This window comes from Carassius gibelio, chromosome B7, assembly GCF_023724105.1.
Source record: "Carassius gibelio isolate Cgi1373 ecotype wild population from Czech Republic chromosome B7, carGib1.2-hapl.c, whole genome shotgun sequence".
Classification (NCBI taxonomy): Eukaryota; Metazoa; Chordata; class Actinopteri; order Cypriniformes; family Cyprinidae; genus Carassius; species Carassius gibelio.
Window position 1 is genome coordinate 4645078 of NC_068402.1, and position 20734 is coordinate 4665811.

Below are 20734 nucleotides of genomic sequence, written 5' to 3' on the forward strand. Positions count from 1 at the left end.
TGTTGCGTGTAAGAGCGAGCCATTTTAGGAGGGAGTTGTTGACTTAACTTTTATAAAGAATATCTCTTTGGATTTGAGACTTTAGTCTTTGCAACTTTACAGATCTTCTTTATGCACCAAGAGCTTGAAAATCTCCAAAGAGAAAGGAAAGATGTTAATCGCATCATATGACCCCTTTGAGAACCAAATCAACATATTAGACTGATTTCTGAAGGGTCACTTGAAACTGAAGAGTAGATTAATGGCTGCTTAAAAATCAGCTTTGCTATCACAGAAATAAATGAATCATTTTTTAAAAATATTTTAATATAAAATACTGTTATTTTACATGACAGGTTTCTTCCATAGTTATATGTAAATATATAGTTATATATAAAGTATATAATACATATATATTATATTTATATTAAATATTCAGAATCAGACTTTTTTTTTTTTATAGAAATTCTAATGTCAGCAGATAAGGTTACTTATCATTAATCCCTAAAATGAATAAAATCTTGAAAAGTCATGATTTTCTTTTTCTTTCTTTTTTTCTTCTAGTTATGCTCGGCGCTAAATTTTTCATGAGCTTGAAATTGCTCTGTGTGAATGCAAACTCTATAAAAAGATTTAGAAAAATCCTTATCCAGTAACCACAAATGACTGGAAAATGTCATGGAAATGTCAGGAAAATACTCTGGTCAAAAGGTGCAGGAGCACAGATTTTTGGACGCTTATTGAAATCCGAAAACTAATAAAAATGTTTAACAAGCAAACAAGATATGCAAATGTATAGAACTGTATTTTGCGTGTGCCGTGCGAGCCCTTGTATAAAAGTTTACTGTACTTTTGCTAATACCCTGTATGTTATCTCTCTCAGCCTCATCCAATCTCCCTTTCTTTTCCCCTCATCTCACACCTCGTCTCCTTGCTTGTTCTCTAACTGAATAAATTTGCAGTGCTCATATAACTCCGGGCCACCGTGTGTCTTGTCAGCTCTCAGCAGGGGAACATCTATAATATTACACCCCAGCCAGCGCTGCACTCCCCAGCTAAACCATGTCACAGCGCCGCTCTATCTAATAAACAGATGCCTTTATTGATCTGAAGTGCCATATGCCTCTCTTTCTCCATGCAGTCCGCTGAAAAAACTTTGTAAGGAGGTAGCGATAAGTGTCACGCAGGCTTGGGTTTTTATATCTCAGTTACCTCTGGAGACTCGAGGGTGTCCCACCGTGGTATATTGAAAGGTTTTGCAGGGTCAGAGGAGATGACGAGGTAAATAAATCGATGATTTAATTGATCTGTTGAATGTCTTTGACTTGGAGAGCTGTGAGGTGTTCGTCCATGTCTGTCGCGACCCTTAGGGAACCCTCAAGCACCCCTAACAAATTTAAGTCTGACCTTGGACGGCGCATCTTATCTTCAGTTTAATGAAGCTCCTGCATGATTGAACGGGGAACATGATTCCTGCTCATTATTTTTAAATACTCGGACTCTTTAATGGCACGCATTTATTACTGATTTGGGAACTGTGTGAGGTCATTATTCACTACATTAGTGAAATCTCGTCTTTAACACGACAGAGACTGAGCAGGAGCTGGTCATAATGTTTTTCTACTGCACGTGTTGTTGATGACGTGAAACCCACATTTATCTAAATAATGACTTATCATCGATCTCTATTGTTCTTGAATTATCCACAGATGTCTGACCCAAGAAGGCAGCTTTTGGCATTTTTAGACGTGAGATCTGTATTGAGATCTTGTCTGACTTTTTTCTGACTGAATTTCTGTCTTCATGTGATCCCACTGATCTCTATGATTTACACTTTTAAAAAGCGCTGGTTTGTGTCAGACCTTAAACACGCAATGGTAAATGGTGATTACACGTTTTGTCAGATGTTGCTAGAATCAGTGGTTAGTTATAGGAAGAAGTATAGCAAGGTCAGAAACACACACTGAGAGACAAACAGTTCAATTCTAGAACAATTAGTGTTTGTCCTTATTACTGATCTGAGACAAAGGTGTCACACATACGAATACGGCACAATTTATAACAATTAGACCGCTCTTACTACTGATCCGTGACCAAGGTGACACACGAAATGCCATCAGTTGATTTCTCCGGTTCATTTCAGTGTCATTAGAAAGACGGAGGTTGTTACCAAGTGTAATTTGCCATGATGATGTTTTGGTCAGCAGTAGAAAGAACATTACCAGGAGTGGAATGGGTTCATATTGATTTTCTAGGATTATCTTAAACTCTGTGCTTGCTTTGTATTCACATCTTGTGTGTGTGTGTGTGTGTGTGTGTGTGTGTGTGTGTGTGTGTGTGTGTGTGTGTGTGTGTGTGTGTGTGTGTGTGTGTGTGTGTGTGTGTTAACACTCCTCAGGCATGTGTGGGTGCCTCACTGTGGAGTCATAATTTGAAACATTCAAATTCTATTCTATTTTGGAAAGTTGTTTTTTAAAGAAATTATATAAATTATATAAAAAAAAATTAAACCACACTATTCAATGTAAATATAATTTTGATGCTTTTTATCTCATTTATTTAAATATATTTTCATTAAAGATATGATTTTATTCAAATAATGGATTTTTAGAAAATTTATTTTAATGAGTATCAAACCCAATACATAAATATTCACATTTGTAGAAATTGTATAAAAAAAATAAATCTATATATACATTACATTCAGTGGTGTAGATTTATTTTTTATACAATTTGATGATAATTTCAAAAACATTAAAAATAGTAATGTTTCCAAACTTTTGGTCTGTACTGTGTATATATATATATATATATATATATATATATATAATAATTTTTATTGATATGTATTTTATTTTACATTTTAAATTCAAAGATGCTTTTATTAATCTACTTTTTTTTGTTTTATTTAAATGAATAGGAAACCAAGTTCATTCATTCATGGACAGTTTCATTAGAAATTCATTAGAAATTGAATTAAATTAAAAATCAATACTATCGTATGTGAAAATCCTTTAAATTATTTTTATTGCATTTTTTAAATATTTAAATGTATTTTACATTTTTAGGTTTATGTATATATTTTATAAGCTTTTAAAAATTCATGTTTTGCAGATTTCTTTAGGGCACTTCATCAATGGGAACATTTTTCAGGAAATGTAGTGTCCGTGTTTTGTTTTTAATTACATTTCCTTGCTTCCTTACTGCCAATGAACATGTTGCATGTTACATACACAGACAAACACACAAACAGATAACTCTCAATCTTCCTCTCACATAAAGAAGTGTCACAAGCACTAATAAAAAGGCTGCTCTCTGTCATTTAGCCACACGCTTATGTGTGTGTGTTGTTAGCACACTTCACATCCACACACTGCTTGGCTCAGAGATAGTGAGATGACACTGGCATGCCTCTCTCTGCATACATTTCCATAATCAAAGCTAATATGGCTTCACACAGTGTGTGTTTTAAGTTTATATGAATGTGTGTGTGTGTGGGTGCGCAGGGGTGGGGTGTGAGAATGCGTGGGCACTGGAATATTAATCAGATGATAAATTGAAAGCGTATACAGGGTATACGTGTTGCAGTGAAGATGAAGGATATGAGATATGAGAACGCTTGTGTGTGTGTGTGTGTGTCGGCTCATCCTGTGCTGGTTAATAGACCATTTACTGTGAGCGTTTGATCCCAGCAGAAACTGAAGGGCCACAGCAGCAGCCAGGTCACAAGAATTATGAGACACCGTCGCACCAGGTGACAGTAAATCCTCCTCACTCCACACTGCGTGAGTTTAGTATCGCAGCCCCTTTAAAGTGAAAATTACCTCACTGATATTAAAATCTAAGTGAGATGACAAACACTCAGAGAATCTTAACAGCTCTCGCACAGAAACTAGTTCCACACTAAAGAGCGATTCAGACCGGATTCATTTTCCAAACGACAGTTGAGTTCCAGTTATTAACACGTGACGTCTGTGATGTGGTTTTTACACTGCACTTAACCCTGGATTATAGTCATTCTAAACTCCAGTTTAACCCCAGGTAAAGGTAGCACTGCTTTACACTTAGGTTTATGAAACACTGCTTTTGCACGTGCTTTGGACAGTTATGAAAACACTGCATGTTGTAGAAATAGTTTGAGGGGGGGGAAATGTCAAATGGTGATAGAAAACACATTAAGTGGAGTGAAAAAGGTTTTATTTGTACTTTTATAGTCAAAAAAAAAACTTTACAATGGCATGCACTGTATCATGTTATTTTTGCCAACTTAAAACTGTTTTATAGAGTATTTATCTAAAGAATTCAATGTAAATTTATGCATTTAGTAGACGCATTTATCCAAAGCAACTTACAGTGCATTCAGGCTATACATTTTTACATATCATTGGTAGGGCTCTACCAGTTGAGATACAGGGACACCGTTCTTAAATTTAAATTAATAAATTTTAATTTTTTAATTTTTTAATTTTTAAATGTTTAAATTTTTTAATTTTTAGATTTTTTTTTTTAAAAAGTAATTTTTTACATTTTTAATTTTTTACATTTTTAATTTTTTACATTTTTAATTTTTTTAAATTTTTAAACTTAAATGTAATTTTTTTATTTAAATGTAATTTTTTTAATTTAAATGTAATTTTTTTATTAATTTTTTTTTCAAAAATAATTTTAATTTAAATTAGCAAATTTTAATTTTATATGTTAATTTTTAAGCTTAATTTAATTTTTTTTATTAATTTATCTAAAGCTTTATCATAAAGACATCTTCATCAGCTGAACAATTGGAGTGTTGTTAAACAACAGTACAGTCCATTAAATACACTGAACTTGTATCCTTCACTGCCTTATTTTCATTCCAGTCAAAAATGAACGAGTTCTGTATGAGGATGCATATTGTTAGAGCCATTGATTAAACAAGCTGTGTGCTTCATTTGTTTAATCAATGACGATTAGTCTACAGTACATCACAAATATGCAAATAAGAGTGTTAACCCAGGTTTTTGGAACATTAAGTGTGAAATGTCATATACCCAGGATTGATTGATAACCCCTGGTAAATTATGAGCAGTGTGAAATGTGAAAAAAAAAAAAAAAAATCCATTTACCTGGGGTTTAGATTGACCCAAGGGTTTCACGTGTGCAAAGTCCTACTGTAGTTATTCCTAAAGTGGTGTTGTCTGTTGTGGGTGTTAAAAAAGGTCATGTTCTCATGAAACCACTTAAAAAAAATAATTAAATTAAATAAAAACCTTCATGTGATTGAATTATAACATAAATGAGGGTAGTGTTTCATTAAAGTGATTTAAAAGTTGGCCAAAAGGTCTATAGAAAAGGTTTATCAGGCAGCAATTTGGGACATTTGGGTCAAAATAGAATCGTTGTGAGAAATGAATATACCTCAATCACAGACATTCGGTTATGATTGGGGTAAGATTTCTCAGAGGATGCTGAATAAGCGTAGGTAATTTGCTCAGTAATTTTTCTGAGGTTGTGTAAATAAATCATAGACATGTTCAGTTCAAGTGGGATTAAAATCAGAAAGTACATCTGTAAAACACAATTTAACATGACTTCCTCAGGGAAGACTGATTAAGGTTTATGAAGTTCACACTTTTTAGCAAATCATGTAAACAATAAATAAATGTTTGTTGCTTTAAAGTTATTCTTTCATACATTCATACATATTTGTAATTTAAAGGTTTGGAGTACATCATATGTTAAAATATAAAGATATGTGGTGTTTGGTACACCTTTAAACAGAAAAAAAAACATTATATTTGCAATAGTGGCACCAAAATTACACACCTTCAGTAGCAGTTTCTTTGATGTTTTTACTGAATTTATTTTGAAATGCAAGTTTGAAATGCACAGTTACATGTAAAAACTAATTAAAAAAATATTGTTGATATACAAGAAGAGTGTAGAACCATCTTCGATCTTGGAAGAATTAGCTGACAAATGTTCATATTGAAACATCAGACTATTGATTGCAGAATTTACAGTCTTGTGAAAACTGAATAAAGTAAGTGGCATTGTTTAGATTATGTTTTTAGCTTCAAAAGTCTGCATTTGATCTCCAATTAATCTCATTACTACCTGGGTGAAAGATTTTCTTCGGTTTTAGCACAGTTTACATTTGGCAGAGTCTTTTGTCCAAAGTGACGTACATTGCATTCAAGATACACATTTGATCAGTTCTTGCCTTTTCTGGGAATCAAACCAGTGACCTTGACTTTGCTAAAGCCATGCTTTTCTGATTGTGCTACAGGAAGACTTCAATCCTGAATCATTGAACACTATAAGATCTGAGCCTTGTCTTATATGTTTTTTTTTTTAGTGCTGCATCAATCTGTCTGGCAGCAGATGATATTTATCTAATGCTTGTCCCAACTAATTCATTATGTTCCTGTCTTACATGAATTATCACACAGTTACATGTGTTAAAGATTATTAAGCTGAAATTATGTTTAATATATTATGAGACTCTGAGGGGTGACCTCTGTTAAAGTCATTAGATGACTAACAGTTCTCCTTGTAATGTGGTAGCCTTGTGTTGTGTGCACGTGTGTTAATTACTTTGGGATTGTGTTGCTTCTCAGCTCTCGCTAGTGTCAGTCAATAGCACAAACTAAGACTCCCTGGTGGCCAGAATATCTAAAAACATGTCAAAAAGATGAGCAACACCATGAGCCATCGCTTCCCCTCCTTTTCTCTCACATCCACATGCAGACACGCGCTGGCATGAATATAATTCAGTGTCAGATTGAGTGAAGAAATTGCATGATGCCTAGATGTGTGATGATGGCATCCCTAGTCCCACACACACACACACACACACACACACACTCTGCTTGTTTACTTCCAGGCTTCTGGCAGGCATGTTCAGGGGCAAAGGTCATGGCCATGTGGTCCGTTGCCATGCTGGTTAGCAACCATTGCTGTGGTGCTGAAACTGACTTAGACTGAAAAAAAGCATAGACTGGCGTAATTAAAATAGGCTTGAACCCTCTTGATGATGACGCAGTCCAACCCAGTCTGGCCCTAGGCAGCCTAGCGGCCTTCATAAATCACAACACAGCCTCTGCTATTTGCAAGCTGGAGCGAACTGGCTACGCTCTGTTTCCCTCTCTCTCTTTCTGTTTGCTTTATTCATGCAATCCTTTGGTTTTAATTAGGGCTGTCAATCGATTAATGCTTTCAATTCGGCATATCATTATTATAACATGACATGCTGAATAATCAAATTAATTGAAATTACTTACATAAATATTTGATGAGAACAATTCAAACGAAGGTAGTTCTTAATAAGTCAATATATTTTTTTTTTACTTAAGCCTGTCCTATAGTCCAGAACAATCCATTTTGCAATAAAAGCTGCACTCCTGCTTGGCTACTGTTGTTAATTTAGATGAACCCTATAGAAAATCCCATAGGAACTAAGTGGAGATTTCTGTAAACTTTACGAATAGCCAAATGTGATGATAAAGTGGTAAAAATAGTTTGGAAACTCTTCTTTCATGGGCTGGATTGAATTGTGCTGTTGCAAAGCATTTTAACGGGTGTTTTTCATTAAAAAATAAAATAAAAAATGATTAAATTACACAGGAACATAATTAAACACTGCAAATGACTGCACATGTAAGTGATCCTTTGTATAGACTTACATTCGAAAAGAGGGGAAAATGGCAGATAGCAATATATGTTCAAAAAGTTTGGGGTCAGTGACATTTTATTTTAAGAAATTAATACTTTTATTGGGCAAGGATGCATTAAATTGATTGAAAGTATGAAAAGACATTTATAACTTTCTATTCATCAAATAATCCTGAAAACAAAATATCATGGTTTCCAGAAGAATATTACGCAGCACAACAGCGATATTAAGAAACGCTACTTGATCTCTAATAGCGTATCGAAATGATTTCTGAAGGATCATGTGACATTGAAAGCTAGATTAATAGCTGCTGAAATCACCACAGGAAAATTTATTGCTAATATTTAAGGTTTATGTATGATTGATTACACTACTAAATTAACGACTTTAATTGACAGTTGTAGTTTTACAGCTTCCCAAATACTTTTTAATGCACAGCAGGACTTGAGCTCAAATCTGCGCACTCTCAGTTGAGAGCGATGCTTGTTTTGAGAGCGAGCACCCTGTGATCTTTCTGTTAGTAGATGTATGTAACTAGGACAAGTGCTGGTGGGGTGGCTGCTTGATTCGCAGAGGCTGTGATGGAGCGATAGAGGGAGAGACGTGACGAAGACATTGATGGACTGATGAAGAGCACTGTTCTTTTGTCAAGAGCAATGAGCGTTTAAAGCTCAGTCAGACACCTGCTCATGTCACCTGTGCGCTGGGATTTCTCGCTGCACATGAAAATGTTTAGGTTTGTGCTTTCAGACGTGGTTCCATGGAAGAGTTCACATGCAAGATGTTGAGATGATAGCGTGTGTGTGTGTGTGTGTGTGTGTGTGTCGTTTACAGGCACATGTGTGAAAACATTATCTTGCGGTTGTTTTAGGGTTTATTTCTACCTACAGGGCTGAAGAGAATAATAGGCTGATTTATTTAAAGTCCTTTTTTAGAGCAAGTCACTTCACTCAACAACCATCTTGGCAGTTTTTTTATTTTTTATATATGTCACGCAAGGATGGCTTCTTCCTACTTTAATGGGATAAGACCAAAACCGCCAAAACTGTTTGTCAAATCATGAATGCAAATCCAGTGCAGCTAATGCAAAATGTGTTCTAGAGCAAACAGACCGATGCCTAAATTCTAAATTGGCTTTTTTAAATTTAAAGGCAGGACTTCATTGCATTCAGATCCCAAACTGAGGATTGTGATTCATTTTCTACTAGTGGTCTGTTTTCTCTTTCATAGACTGTCTCTCTAAACACACTGGACTTCATTGATTAATTATTCTTTTTTTATCTTTTTTTTTGGGGGGGGGGGGTCATCTAATTGTAATGACATTTTACAATCATGACCAAAGTTTGTGGGTGTTTCTGTAGCATTGGACACTTTTATGTTCCGGGGAACATTTTTTATATACACATTTAAAAAAATGTCTTCTCCTCCTCCTCCCCTTCTTGTCTTCTTCTTCTTTATTGAAACAGACTTGGAATGTAACTTTTTATTTTATTTTTGTTACCTTTTTGTTTGCGTATAGATTTTATTGTTCCAGTCCCAAACTTTCCATCTTCAAATTTGAAAGCTTAAAATATTCATTATTATTTTAAAATGGATCATCTAAACAAAAAAATAATTAATATACATATATTTCTATACATAATCTTTAATTTATATGTGCAACAAAAAAAAACAAAAACAAAAACAAGGAGAAGCTATTTTATTCCAGAAATGTTTAAAATGCATTTTTTTAACTACATCCTTTCCACTGCAGATCACTATTTTGTGTAGAAGTGTTTTGAGAGAGTTTTATATCTAAAAGTCAGAATGGTATGTTGTTCTGTTCTGTGCTTCATAAGTGATGCCTATGATTTGTGTGTATGCTGGGTATCAGTGTTTGTGAATATGAATAAGTACACATTCCCAGAGCAGTTTGCTTATCTGGCATATCTTGTGAAAAGCTGTTTTCTGAGGAAAACCTTAACATGGAGACCAAGCGCTTCATGAGTGCTGAGCTCAGCTTTCAAGGTATTTAGACTGAGATTAATCGGAGGCTTTTTGAATGGATGCTCTAGTTCCCCAAACACTGTTTCAGCCTCATACCTCTCCTGTGAAGTGCTCCGAGCAGAATACGGTGGCCATCATTTGGCGTCATAAATAGGATCTCTGACTTAATGTGCTGTTGGTGCCACTGCTGTGCTTTGCCTTTGCCACGGTCACACAAAAACACTGACATACACACACATGTTCTCTACCCAATCCCAGCTTTAGGTCCATCCAGTAATCGTTATTGGCCATGGTATTTAATTTGTGTAGTGGCAGCTGTTATTGTGTGGAAATGGAGGCTGAATCACAGGGAGTGTATTGATGTGATAGAGGGATGAAGTGAAAAGGTGCGGAGAGCCAGCAGCATTAGAAAGGATAGATGGAGGAACCCGACAAATAAGCTCTGTTCCAAAACCTAGTGCGCTGCCTACCGAGGCAGCATTTTAAGGCATCGTAGGCAAGCATCCAACAAGAAGACTGCTGAAACAAAATCATGCTGCCTTCTAAAACACCTCATTTTTTTTGCCGAATTCTAAGGCCACATTGCATTTATGCTTCACCGAGAATGCAACTGCAACAAGTTCTGTGAAAACAATTCATCAAACATAGCGTGCAGTCTGAGACATATATTCATTTCAAATAGATAGGGTGAATAGGTGATATTCTAGTAGACATGATAACATTTAGCAATCAGTTTAAATTATAAATGATCATCTCTTTTGCAGTTATGCTTATGTGACAGTACATTGTTGCACTGGCATGAAAGAAAATCCTTTTAAACTTTCAAGTGATTTAAAATAACTGTTGTATCTTTAATAAGAATCATTGTATATGTCATTCATATGAAGTATGTGCAGTATTTTACATATCACAGTTTCTGTAATATTTCTTACTTCTTTTAGATGGTTATACCTGATCAACTTTTTATTTCATTCTATCTTTGTTCTGTTGTATTTATTGGTTTTGTTTGGTTTCTTTTGTTCTTACGTTATTTAATGTATACTTGTGTTTACTATGCTTGAGGATTGTGACTTGTATCATTTAGGGTAATATTGTGATCAATCTACAATTGTAAAATGTCAGTGTCATCAAACATTTTGTCACTGTAACAACCATATTTCCAGCTAAAATAACTTTCCCTAGTCCTCTGTGGGTTTTTTTTTTTTACCACAATTTGTATGACTGTTCCTGTCTATATGAGGTTCCATTCCAGTTAGAATTCATTAATAATTTAATATTAATGCAGTTCAATGCAGCTCCCTTTGTAGTTGGTGAGACAGCTGGATGTTGAAACAGAGCTATAGTGTAAAGGAGAGTATCTGCTGTGTCTCAAAGCATGAGCATGATGCTAGATGCTAGCAACGTCAAGGTCATGGGTTCAGTTTTCAGGGAATGCATGTTCAGTTAAGATTTGCAATGCAAGTCCCTTTGGATAAATTGCCTAATGCACTGTGTGCATGTAAACGTAAGCACACACGTACACTTAGCAAAGATTTATGGTTGGGGGTGTGTTTTCATAGCTTTTACATTGCTTTTAAATCAGACCCATAGATGAAGAGGAGAGGAAAAGAAAGAGAAGATGAAGGGAGTGTGAAAGAAGGGGAGGGAGTTCACTATTACCGCCCCACTCCTCCCCTTCTCTGCTCCTCTGATAATGCTGTTGCTGAGGCTGTAGAGCACATCAGTATTGCTTGTGTGCACTAGCCTCGCAGACTCAGACTTGCAATGATCGGTTCTCTGTACTGCGTGCTTATTCTGTCCATGAATGCACAACATGGGATCTGAAATCTCAAATCCACCCCCTGATCCCTAAACCCGCCCATCTCCACCCTTAAACCTACCAATCTCCACCCCCTAGATGTGGATCCGGACACGCCCCCTGGATCTCGTGTTCTGCAGTGAGGGGTTACAAAGCCACCAAAGCGTTTTTTCCTGGGGCTAGCATATTTTTTCAATTGGGAGCAATGGGAGTATTTAAAAACAGCAACAGCGTGACGAGATGGTGAGCGTCTACTTCACACTGAGCGCTGCATGCTTGGCGTTTTTTTTTTTTTTTTATGGTTGCTGAGAACTGAAAAATATTCAGCTGTGGGTAAAACGCAGCGCTCATCAATGTCCCTTTTTACCCAGCCGTCAACAATGGCCAACAATGGACAGATAGAAAAAACAGGACAGATATCACCAATCAAAGCTTGTTAGCACCTAGTTAGGACATAATGTGAGACCAAGACTGTACAGAACTGACTGTACACTGTTTGATACATGAGAAACAGCATTTGCATCAATTTCTATTCACTTTTCATGCCATCTGACAGATAGAAAGTCAGAAAAAGAAATAAAAGGAAGAAAAGATTATATCAGCTACCAAATAACTGAAATTGCACAGAAAAACAGCATTTTCGGCGCAGTTTTGCATACATGTTCACTTAAAATGCACAGATACAGACACACTCACATGGTTATACACAAACTTGGTCATTCATCATTGATAAAGGACTCAGGCTGTGAGCTACCCTGGGGCCTAAACAGTGGCTTACTCACACAGAGAAGTAAAGAGAGAGAAAATCTCTATCTCTCTCTCTCGCTCGTGCTTCTCTGTCTCTCTGACACACAAAAACCCATTTATCATTGATTTTATATAAGAGTGATTGGGGTGAGATTCTCTTTTGGCTGTTCTTGATGTCTTCTTCCTGTTGGTTTTCCTTTGTTTCTCCCTCTGTTTGTTGTTTGGAGTTACTCTTTACAGGAGAACACATTGTAATCAGCCAGAGGGTGTTGGCTCTGTAGGCAGCACATGTGTTGAATATGCAACGGTTACAGCCTCACTTGCTTTTGGAAATTAATGAAGGAGAAATTGTGGCGGCCGCTCTGCCATTTTTAGGAACTGCTGTGCTGGTGTCTGTCTTTGTAATACAGTAAAAAGACTAGAAATGCAATGCCAGTTTATTACAGACACACACTTCATCAGGCAGTGATTAAGCAGATATGAGTAGTGTGTGAGTAATGGTGCTGTCTAATTAGCACGGCGCTGATTGTCGCTGACCCTTCACGGAGCGAAGTGTCCCGGTCCATATTAAACCCATGTAAATATTTGCTTTTAACTCTTCCTCTTCTGTTGTTTCCAATTTTGTGCTCTGGTGGGCTGCGACCACTCATTCATTCCCGTGTGTTTGTCCCCTATGACTGGACAAAGGTTATCCTCCTCGTCTCTTTCTCTCTCTTTCTCTAAACTGGTTTTGGGGAATAAATAGAAAATATTTTGGGAAAGAGACTTGGAATGGGCAGTGGGATTACAGGCTAATTCTCTCCTAGAAAAAAATGATCTTGTTTAAGATTAATGTACTTTATGGGTGTGACAAAAGTTGTTTGTGTTAAATATAGACACAGGCTGCAATTTTGTGTTTGGGATGTAAGAAGCAAGGGCAATATGATCTCATTTGTAATCGTATTCTTATGTATTGTACAAAAGGCTTTTCATGTTTAAACACGTATGAACAGCTTTAGATATGCATAATTTTTTACTAACACTTTTAGTTCATAAAATATTGAAGGGATTGAAATGATAGGCTAAATTTACTGTTTTGGGGGGTAACTAAAATATGTTTAATATTTTTTTAATATATATCTATTAATATATTGTAGTACAAAAAATAATTTTCAGTTATTATTATGTATGTACATATATATATATATATATATATATATATGTATATGTATTTGTGTGTGTGTGTGTGTGTGTTAATACAATTAAAGATTACATTGTAATATATATTAAAATAGAAACCATTTATTTGGCAAAGCAGCAATTTTCAGAAGCTATTATATGCTTTTCATTTTTTTTTAAGTATAAAAGTTTTTACTGTCACTTTTGTTTAATTAAATAAATCCTTGCTGAGTAACAGTATTTAGTTCTTTCCAAACTGATTTGAAATATATATTTAAAGTGTAATATAAAAGATTTGTAAAGATTTGTTACATTTTTAAAGCTGCACATGTGTAAATACGTTTAATATGTTTCAGTTGGCATTGAAGGTAGCACAGAACAATCAATTCAAAGAAGAAACGGTAGACTCTATACGAAAAAGCTGAAAAACTAAATATAATTTTCAAATAAAAATAACCCATTTATCAACCATTAGTGATAATTATAGGTCTTTCTTGATCTGTCTTTCTATGCTTTCAAGCCCTTCTGTGTGCCGTCCTTTACTCAAAGATGAACGGACGGATAAAAGGGGGGCAGATACATGAGATAAAGTGGAGGGAGAAGGTTTACCGACAGGTTGTGGATGTCTTTTGACCTGACCGTCAGCAGTTCTGCTATCAGTTGGCTGACACACACATACACACGTGGTAACCGCTGTCATCTCCCAGGGTGCCGAGCAGCAGCGAAACCTCGAGGGTCTGAATGAGGGCGCTTCTCAGACCCTCCCCTGCACACATCTGTCCTCCTTTATGACACCCGCTGCAGGTATCTTAAGTCTCAGACACAGACAGGCCTGGTGCCTGTGTCTCCAATTCACACCTCACAGTTCCCCTTTTCTCTCTCGTAGCCTGTTTTGTCCGTCTGTTTCTCTCTGTCTGTTTATTTCTCCCATTCATCATTGTCCATCACACCCGGAGGGCATACGGCGCAGCCACAACTGGCCAATTTAAATCTTGTAACAATGCCAATCAAGCAATTAAGACCCAAACAACCTGTGTGCTCCCCCCCCACCCCATATACAGCAGCTCTGCTAATGCTAACTCATGCTAGCTCCGGTCCTGCCGCTCTTCTTCCTCTCTTGCCCCGGCTGCGGCAGCATCAGCTGCTGCTGGACCCTTCCAGTCCTCTGATTAAACACAGCACACACTGTGACAAGCTCATTAGTCTGACATAAGCCTTAATTACTGCTGCGGCTGACTCTAGATCAGCGTGGAACGGAAGGGCAGATGGAAATGTGGGAAAAGTATCGCATGGGAGCTGACTGACATATGTGATGAACTGTCAGAGGGTGAATGCAGCAGTTCAGCAGGGTTACGAGCCACACGACCCTGGTGTGGGTTCTTTAGCATGCGTCATGAGCAGCGATGTAGCCTGCTATACTGAGCTTCCTGCAAATTAGGAAAATACATTCAAGCTCCACTATTGTTAGCTAACAAAATGAAGCAAATGCCACCTTCATGTCACCTCATTGGCTGCTTATAAAGTACATATAATGCATGACATCCATAATGCTACCCAATACCCTAAACTTAACAACTACCTTATAAACTAATAATAAGCAGAAAATTAGGAGGTAATTGAGGCAAAAGTCATAGTTAATGGTTAGTTAATAGTGAGAATTGGACCTTAAAATAAAGTGTGACCGTTAATTTAAATGTTTAGTTTTTCATTTAATATAGTATTAGGAGTTTTAATGGAATTATCAGTTGCAAACAGATTATAAAAAAAACTATGTTTGGAGGAGCTGTGTTTCTTAAGTTGTTGTTTAGCAATATGATATGTCTGCCGCTTATTATTTGGCAGAGCACATACAGTAGTTAATTCCTTTTTTTAATATTAATTGCATCTATTTCTTATAAATTGATGTCTAATCACATAGCTGTTAATTGCAAGAAGAAAAATTCTGCTTTAATAAATTGTTGTTATTAGTTGTAACAGGGAATGATGACTATACAATTAATTTGTCAGGAATTGAAATTAAAACAAATAGTAAAATGTAAGCAAGTATGACTCATAAATACATACAGCTAATAGAAACCGCAAAAACACTTTCATAGAGTGTTAAACAGAAGTATATAAATATTTATTTTGATACAAAAATGGAGATATCAAATTCAGTGCATGACAAGTGAGTCGATCCAAACAAACAAAGAAGCACCTAAATGAATCAGACATCCCAGCATCACATGAGAGAGGGAAAGATTCTGAGAGAATGCATTTATTGCCTCTGTTTGCTCTGGTGTAAGGCTGTTTGCCCGATACACTATGACATAAAAACAGGCATGTCGTGCAACACTGCTGGCAAAAATAGCTTGTTATTTGAAAAGCTACACAATTTTGAAGACAGCCAAACTTCTGTCATGCTATTGAGAATGCAGTTTAGTTATTAGTGTCGCTACTTTTAGTTAGTTACGAAACACTGCTCAGAAGCTAGCGGTGCTCTCGCTGTTCCCTTCCATCTCTAATCTCTGTCATGTATTTGCCCTAATCTTTCACATGCTCTCCAGTGTTAACTCATCCCGCCTTTTCTCCTCATCAATGCGGGTGTATTATCGTTTAAGAAGAGTGTTGGGTGTGACTTTATGTGTGTGTGTGTGTGTGTGTGTGTGTGTGTGTGTGTGTGTGTGAGATGCAGTATATTTGGTCTCTAAGGTTTAATTAAAGAGCATTCAGAGAATCCTGTCAATGGTCCCAAGACTCCCCTCAGAACCCTAGAGTCATCCTCTTCTATTTTACACTCCACAGAACACACACACACACACACACACACACACACACACACACACACGTTTGTTTGTGTGAAAAGTGGGGACATGCCATAGGTGTAATGGTTTTTATACTGTACAAACTCTATATTCTATCGCCCTACACCAACCCTAACCCTCACAGGAAACTTTGTGCATTTTTACTTTCTCAAAAAAACTCATTCTGTATGATTTATGATTTATGATTTATGATTTTTGAAAAACAGGGACATGGGTTATGTCCTCATAAGTCACCCTCTCCTTGTAATACCTGTGTCATACCCATGTCATTATACAGAGTTGTGTCCTGATATGTCACAAAAACAACAGCACACACACACACACACACACAGTCACCTGATAAAGTGACAAATTATAAGAGGAGTGATACTGAGAAACAAGGTTTTTAGTTTTCAGGTTTCCCTGTTTTTACTGACAGGTACAATGCTGTTAAACCTAAATTGAGGACATAAAGGATACACCAGACTTAATATAATAGTTTGTGTGTGCACAAGTATGTATAGGATTTAATTTTGTAATTTTTTCCGCCAATATATTTAGTCATATAGTCTCAATTATAGGGACGTGTACTGCATATCAGGAAAGATGCACCCTTTATGGTATTCAAAGACTAAATGCATTTACATTTTCTTATATGCAACATTTTATCTTTATTGAACTTAATTTACATAAGGGTGGAAAATGAATGCAAACTAAGCACAGTACTGAGTCTTAAATTATTATGAATGAAAGTAGGAGTAATTACTTCTGTCTGACCTCATTATATACTAGACTGGTGGGGGATTTATACCAGAGTTGCTTTTGGATTTTTACAGCATTTATCTGTATTTAAAGCACTAGTGCCTGTACAGGCCCCTGGGCTAAATACCTACTGTGTCTTCATACCTCTGGTTTTCTCTCTCTCTCTATTCCTTTATCTTTCGCTCATTCTTTTTAATTTTTTTTCCATTCCATAGTTCTCAAATTCAAATAGCTTTATTGGCATAACAAAAAGACAGACTCACACAAGGCAACGACAGTGCTGCGCTAGAAACGCTAATAGCCACATTAAATGAGACTATTATGGGATGGTGATGAAGTAATATCACTGGAGGAGTCCATTCAGCATGATGATTGTTGCCACATTAACGATGATGGTGATGATGATGAGGAAGCAATGTTTTGCTTTTTAAATAGCTTGCCATTCACATTTACTGCACTAAGGAGGTCTATAATACCTGCAGACAGCTCTCGGTTAGCATTCCCATTTTTCCCAATGACGGTTGCTCGGTTTGAAATTTGCCATCATTGCCAGATTTTTTGGATGCAATCACCTCAGCTCTGGAGCTGAAGGAAATGACATCTGTGTTGAATCCATCTGTACGGCTGCAATATTTAGTGTTATGATTTCTCATTCAATTTTCAATCTGTTTCTACGCCTACCTTTTGTAATGTCTCTAATCTTCTCCTATTTGTGTCCTCCGGTGCTGTTATATATGACATTCCTGTCATCTCAGGAGTCGAGATTTAATGCCTCTTTCTCCATTAGTTTTAAAGTTCACTGCTTATGCTTGACCTTTCGTCCTCCGTCTTGTCCGGACTTCAAATCTAAACCCACATTAAATCCATTCACATCACATAAATCTCTCTCTCTCTCTCCTCTGTTTTAGCTAACCGTTAAAATGCTTTAGCGTCGAAGCTAGGCGCTCTTGGCTAAATGCTAACACCATTTGAAATGAACATCAAAGTTTTAAAGCATCAATCAGCTCTCTCGGGCGATTAGAGGCTTTAAAAAACAAAAGATGCGTTCACGGCGAAATGCGTCGGTTCTTAATTAGACTTCATATCCGCACAGATGATTTCATTCAGGATGTGAGAGCTAAAATATCTATTTTTAGTTTGTTAGTCACAACTGACTGATAGAGGCTCATTGTGTGGGTGTTTCGAGATGTTTTCCTTCACATCACTGTCTCCCTGTCTCTGTCTTATTGTGTTTATGATCCTCATAATGCCCTGAACGAGTCGTCTGAGCTGTCTTTTGCCTGCAGTATTGCATTTTTCCAGGGCTTAGACGTTGAAGCCTACGTGAGGCACTGCTATTGCTGAGTCACTGAATTTTTAAGCTTCATAAACATTGAAAACCATTAATGTTTGATGGGAAATGTTATAGAACTGTTTAACTTGTTCCAGTTTTCTGTCTCAAATGCAATCTTGCTGTGTCATTAAAGATCTGGGCTAGAAACTAAAAGGTTATAAGTTCAATCCTCCTGGAAATCCTTTAGTAATCACCAATGCCCGCAAGATGCTTAATAGGATGGTTCACCTAAAAATAAGTTACTCATCCACAAGAGTAGATGCAAATCTGTATGAACGCCAAGATCTATCATTAAAACTCTAGATGGCAGAGGCTGATGGGTTGTTAATGAAAACTGAGGATATTAACAGAATTAGTCTAATTGCACAAGTTGATTTTTTCATGTATCATATGCAGCCAATAAGCTTGCTGCTTTACATTTACAGTAAATGGCTGGTTAGCATCCACTAGTTCGCAGCACACTTTGAGAGTTCCTCTGAAACCCTCCACCTTCCCCAGCTCCACCTGTGTAGATCTGCTACAGGTTATTCAATATGTTGCTTGTACAGCAGTAGAAATGTCTAAATACTCGCTGCACTTTATTTGAGTATTTGGAGTAGCAAGTTCATATACTTGCTTGCAGCAGCTACAGCAATAATCTACAGCAGCAGCGTTGCAGATCTACTGTATTCCACCAAGACCAAAAACATTGCATGGTAATGGATATTACAATGTTAATCTACCAAGGGTAGAACTGGATTTCGAGAAATGTTGTTGAGCAATGGTAAATGTGACCACACCTTTGCAATGAAAATCAGTGTGGTGCATTTTGTTGTATAGACACAAAAATACTGAGACATTCTTCTGATTATCTTCTTTTGTGTCGCAGAGGAAGACAGGTTAACAATGATTTCAGGATTTGTAAATGATATGTGCATGCAAAGGGTAGCAACTTGCACATTAACCTTTAATCACTAACACTTACCCTTTTTGTTGTTCTTGGCAGGATCAGCAATCATCTGTGTGACCTCTATAACTGACCTCATGAGGACGGCTAACGGAGATGGAACGTAACAGAATATTCTTCTTTACTCTCTATTGCATTCCCACGATAATACACCAGGGCTGAGCACGACCACGGCCCCTCGTCCACCCCAACCCTTCCACAGTCCCCCCATTCCTGTCCTCCCTCTTTCTCCCTGAAAGACCAAAACAAACCAGCGGGACCACTTTTTCTTGTTCTGTTATAAAAGTTTAACTTTCCTTTGCCCTTCACCCGTGACAAAGCAAAGCGGAAGTCAATAAACCGGTGAAGCGGAGAAGGAAAAACAAGACAGTCATGTATCTGCCCCATGCCTTCAAATTCAATTTGGGCCATGCCCGCAATTCAGAGGCCACCCACGCAGTTACTCTCCTCTGGTTGGCTCTGTGGATCACTTTGACATCGTGTCAGCGCATTGATCCCGGCTCCAAATATCCCACCATCACCACAAACTACGGAAAGTTGCGTGGGATTAAAAAAGAGCTTAACAATGAGATTCTGGGTCCCGTTGAACAGTACCTTGGCGTCCCCTATGCCACAGCACCAATCGGAGACCGTCGTTTTCAACCACCGGAAGCTCCTGGGTCTTGGCAGGAAGTGCGGAACGCTACACAGTTCGCCCCTGTTTGCCCGCAGAACGTGCATGGTGTTTTACCTGAGATCATGCTGCCCGTGTGGTTTACCGACAACTTGGATGTGGCCGCGACCTACATTCAGAATCAGAGCGAAGACTGTCTCTACCTCAACGTCTATGTTCCCACAGAGGACGGTGAGTGTCTGACACGACACAGCAAAGCATTATGGTTATATCTAATAGAGGAGTAGAGTGCAACAGTGCCCATCCACATTTTTTTTTCAGCTGCCTTGGTTCAGGAAGTATTTTCCCATAGGTATTTTAAAAAAGTCATGAACAAAATCAACCAGCTGCGAGGTAAATCACAACATTGCAAACTAATATTTGAAGCAAACAATCTGACAAAAAGACAAAACTTTAATAAGGGAAGGACCTAGAACTATTGATGTTGATTACGGATATAGAAACAATCTATTTTATGTAATTGCAAAATATGCATTATATACAAATATTATGTACATATATATACAATTAGGGATAGGTGCTAAGAAAATATTTTGGCACAATCTTCTTGTTTGGATACTCTGATTGGTGGAGTTTTTTTTGCAGAATCATAGGTTTATTATATACTTAACAACCTCGTAGCTCACAGTAGGTCTGTCTTCAACAGGTTATAAATTAAAGAACAATTCACCTATGGAGAAAACTAATGGGGTTTTTACTGCTGCACTCTATTTTTGAGTAATGGAACCTATAGACATGCATGTTACATGTACTGCATAGTAGATGCTACAATATTTAGGGATAATTTGCCCGAAATTAAAACATGTTGTCATTTACTCATTGCTTTTTACTGATGTTCCAAATCTGTATGACTTGCATGCTTCTTTGGAACACAAGATAATATATTTCAAACAATGTCTTGTTTTGTCTATATAATGA

At 36.9% G+C, this 20734-nt stretch overlaps 1 protein-coding gene across 2 annotated transcripts in view; it reads left to right on the forward strand.

The window, feature by feature from the left end:
- Positions 1-20734, forward strand: part of nlgn2a (neuroligin 2a) — a 163928-nt gene that overhangs the window by 40425 nt on the left and 102769 nt on the right. For both annotated transcript variants that reach the window (XM_052560852.1, XM_052560853.1), the window contains exon 2: positions 19183-19987. In XM_052560852.1, the coding sequence (XP_052416812.1) occupies positions 19516-19987 (472 nt within the window). In that variant the 5' untranslated portion in view covers positions 19183-19515. The remainder of the gene's footprint in view (positions 1-19182; positions 19988-20734) is intronic.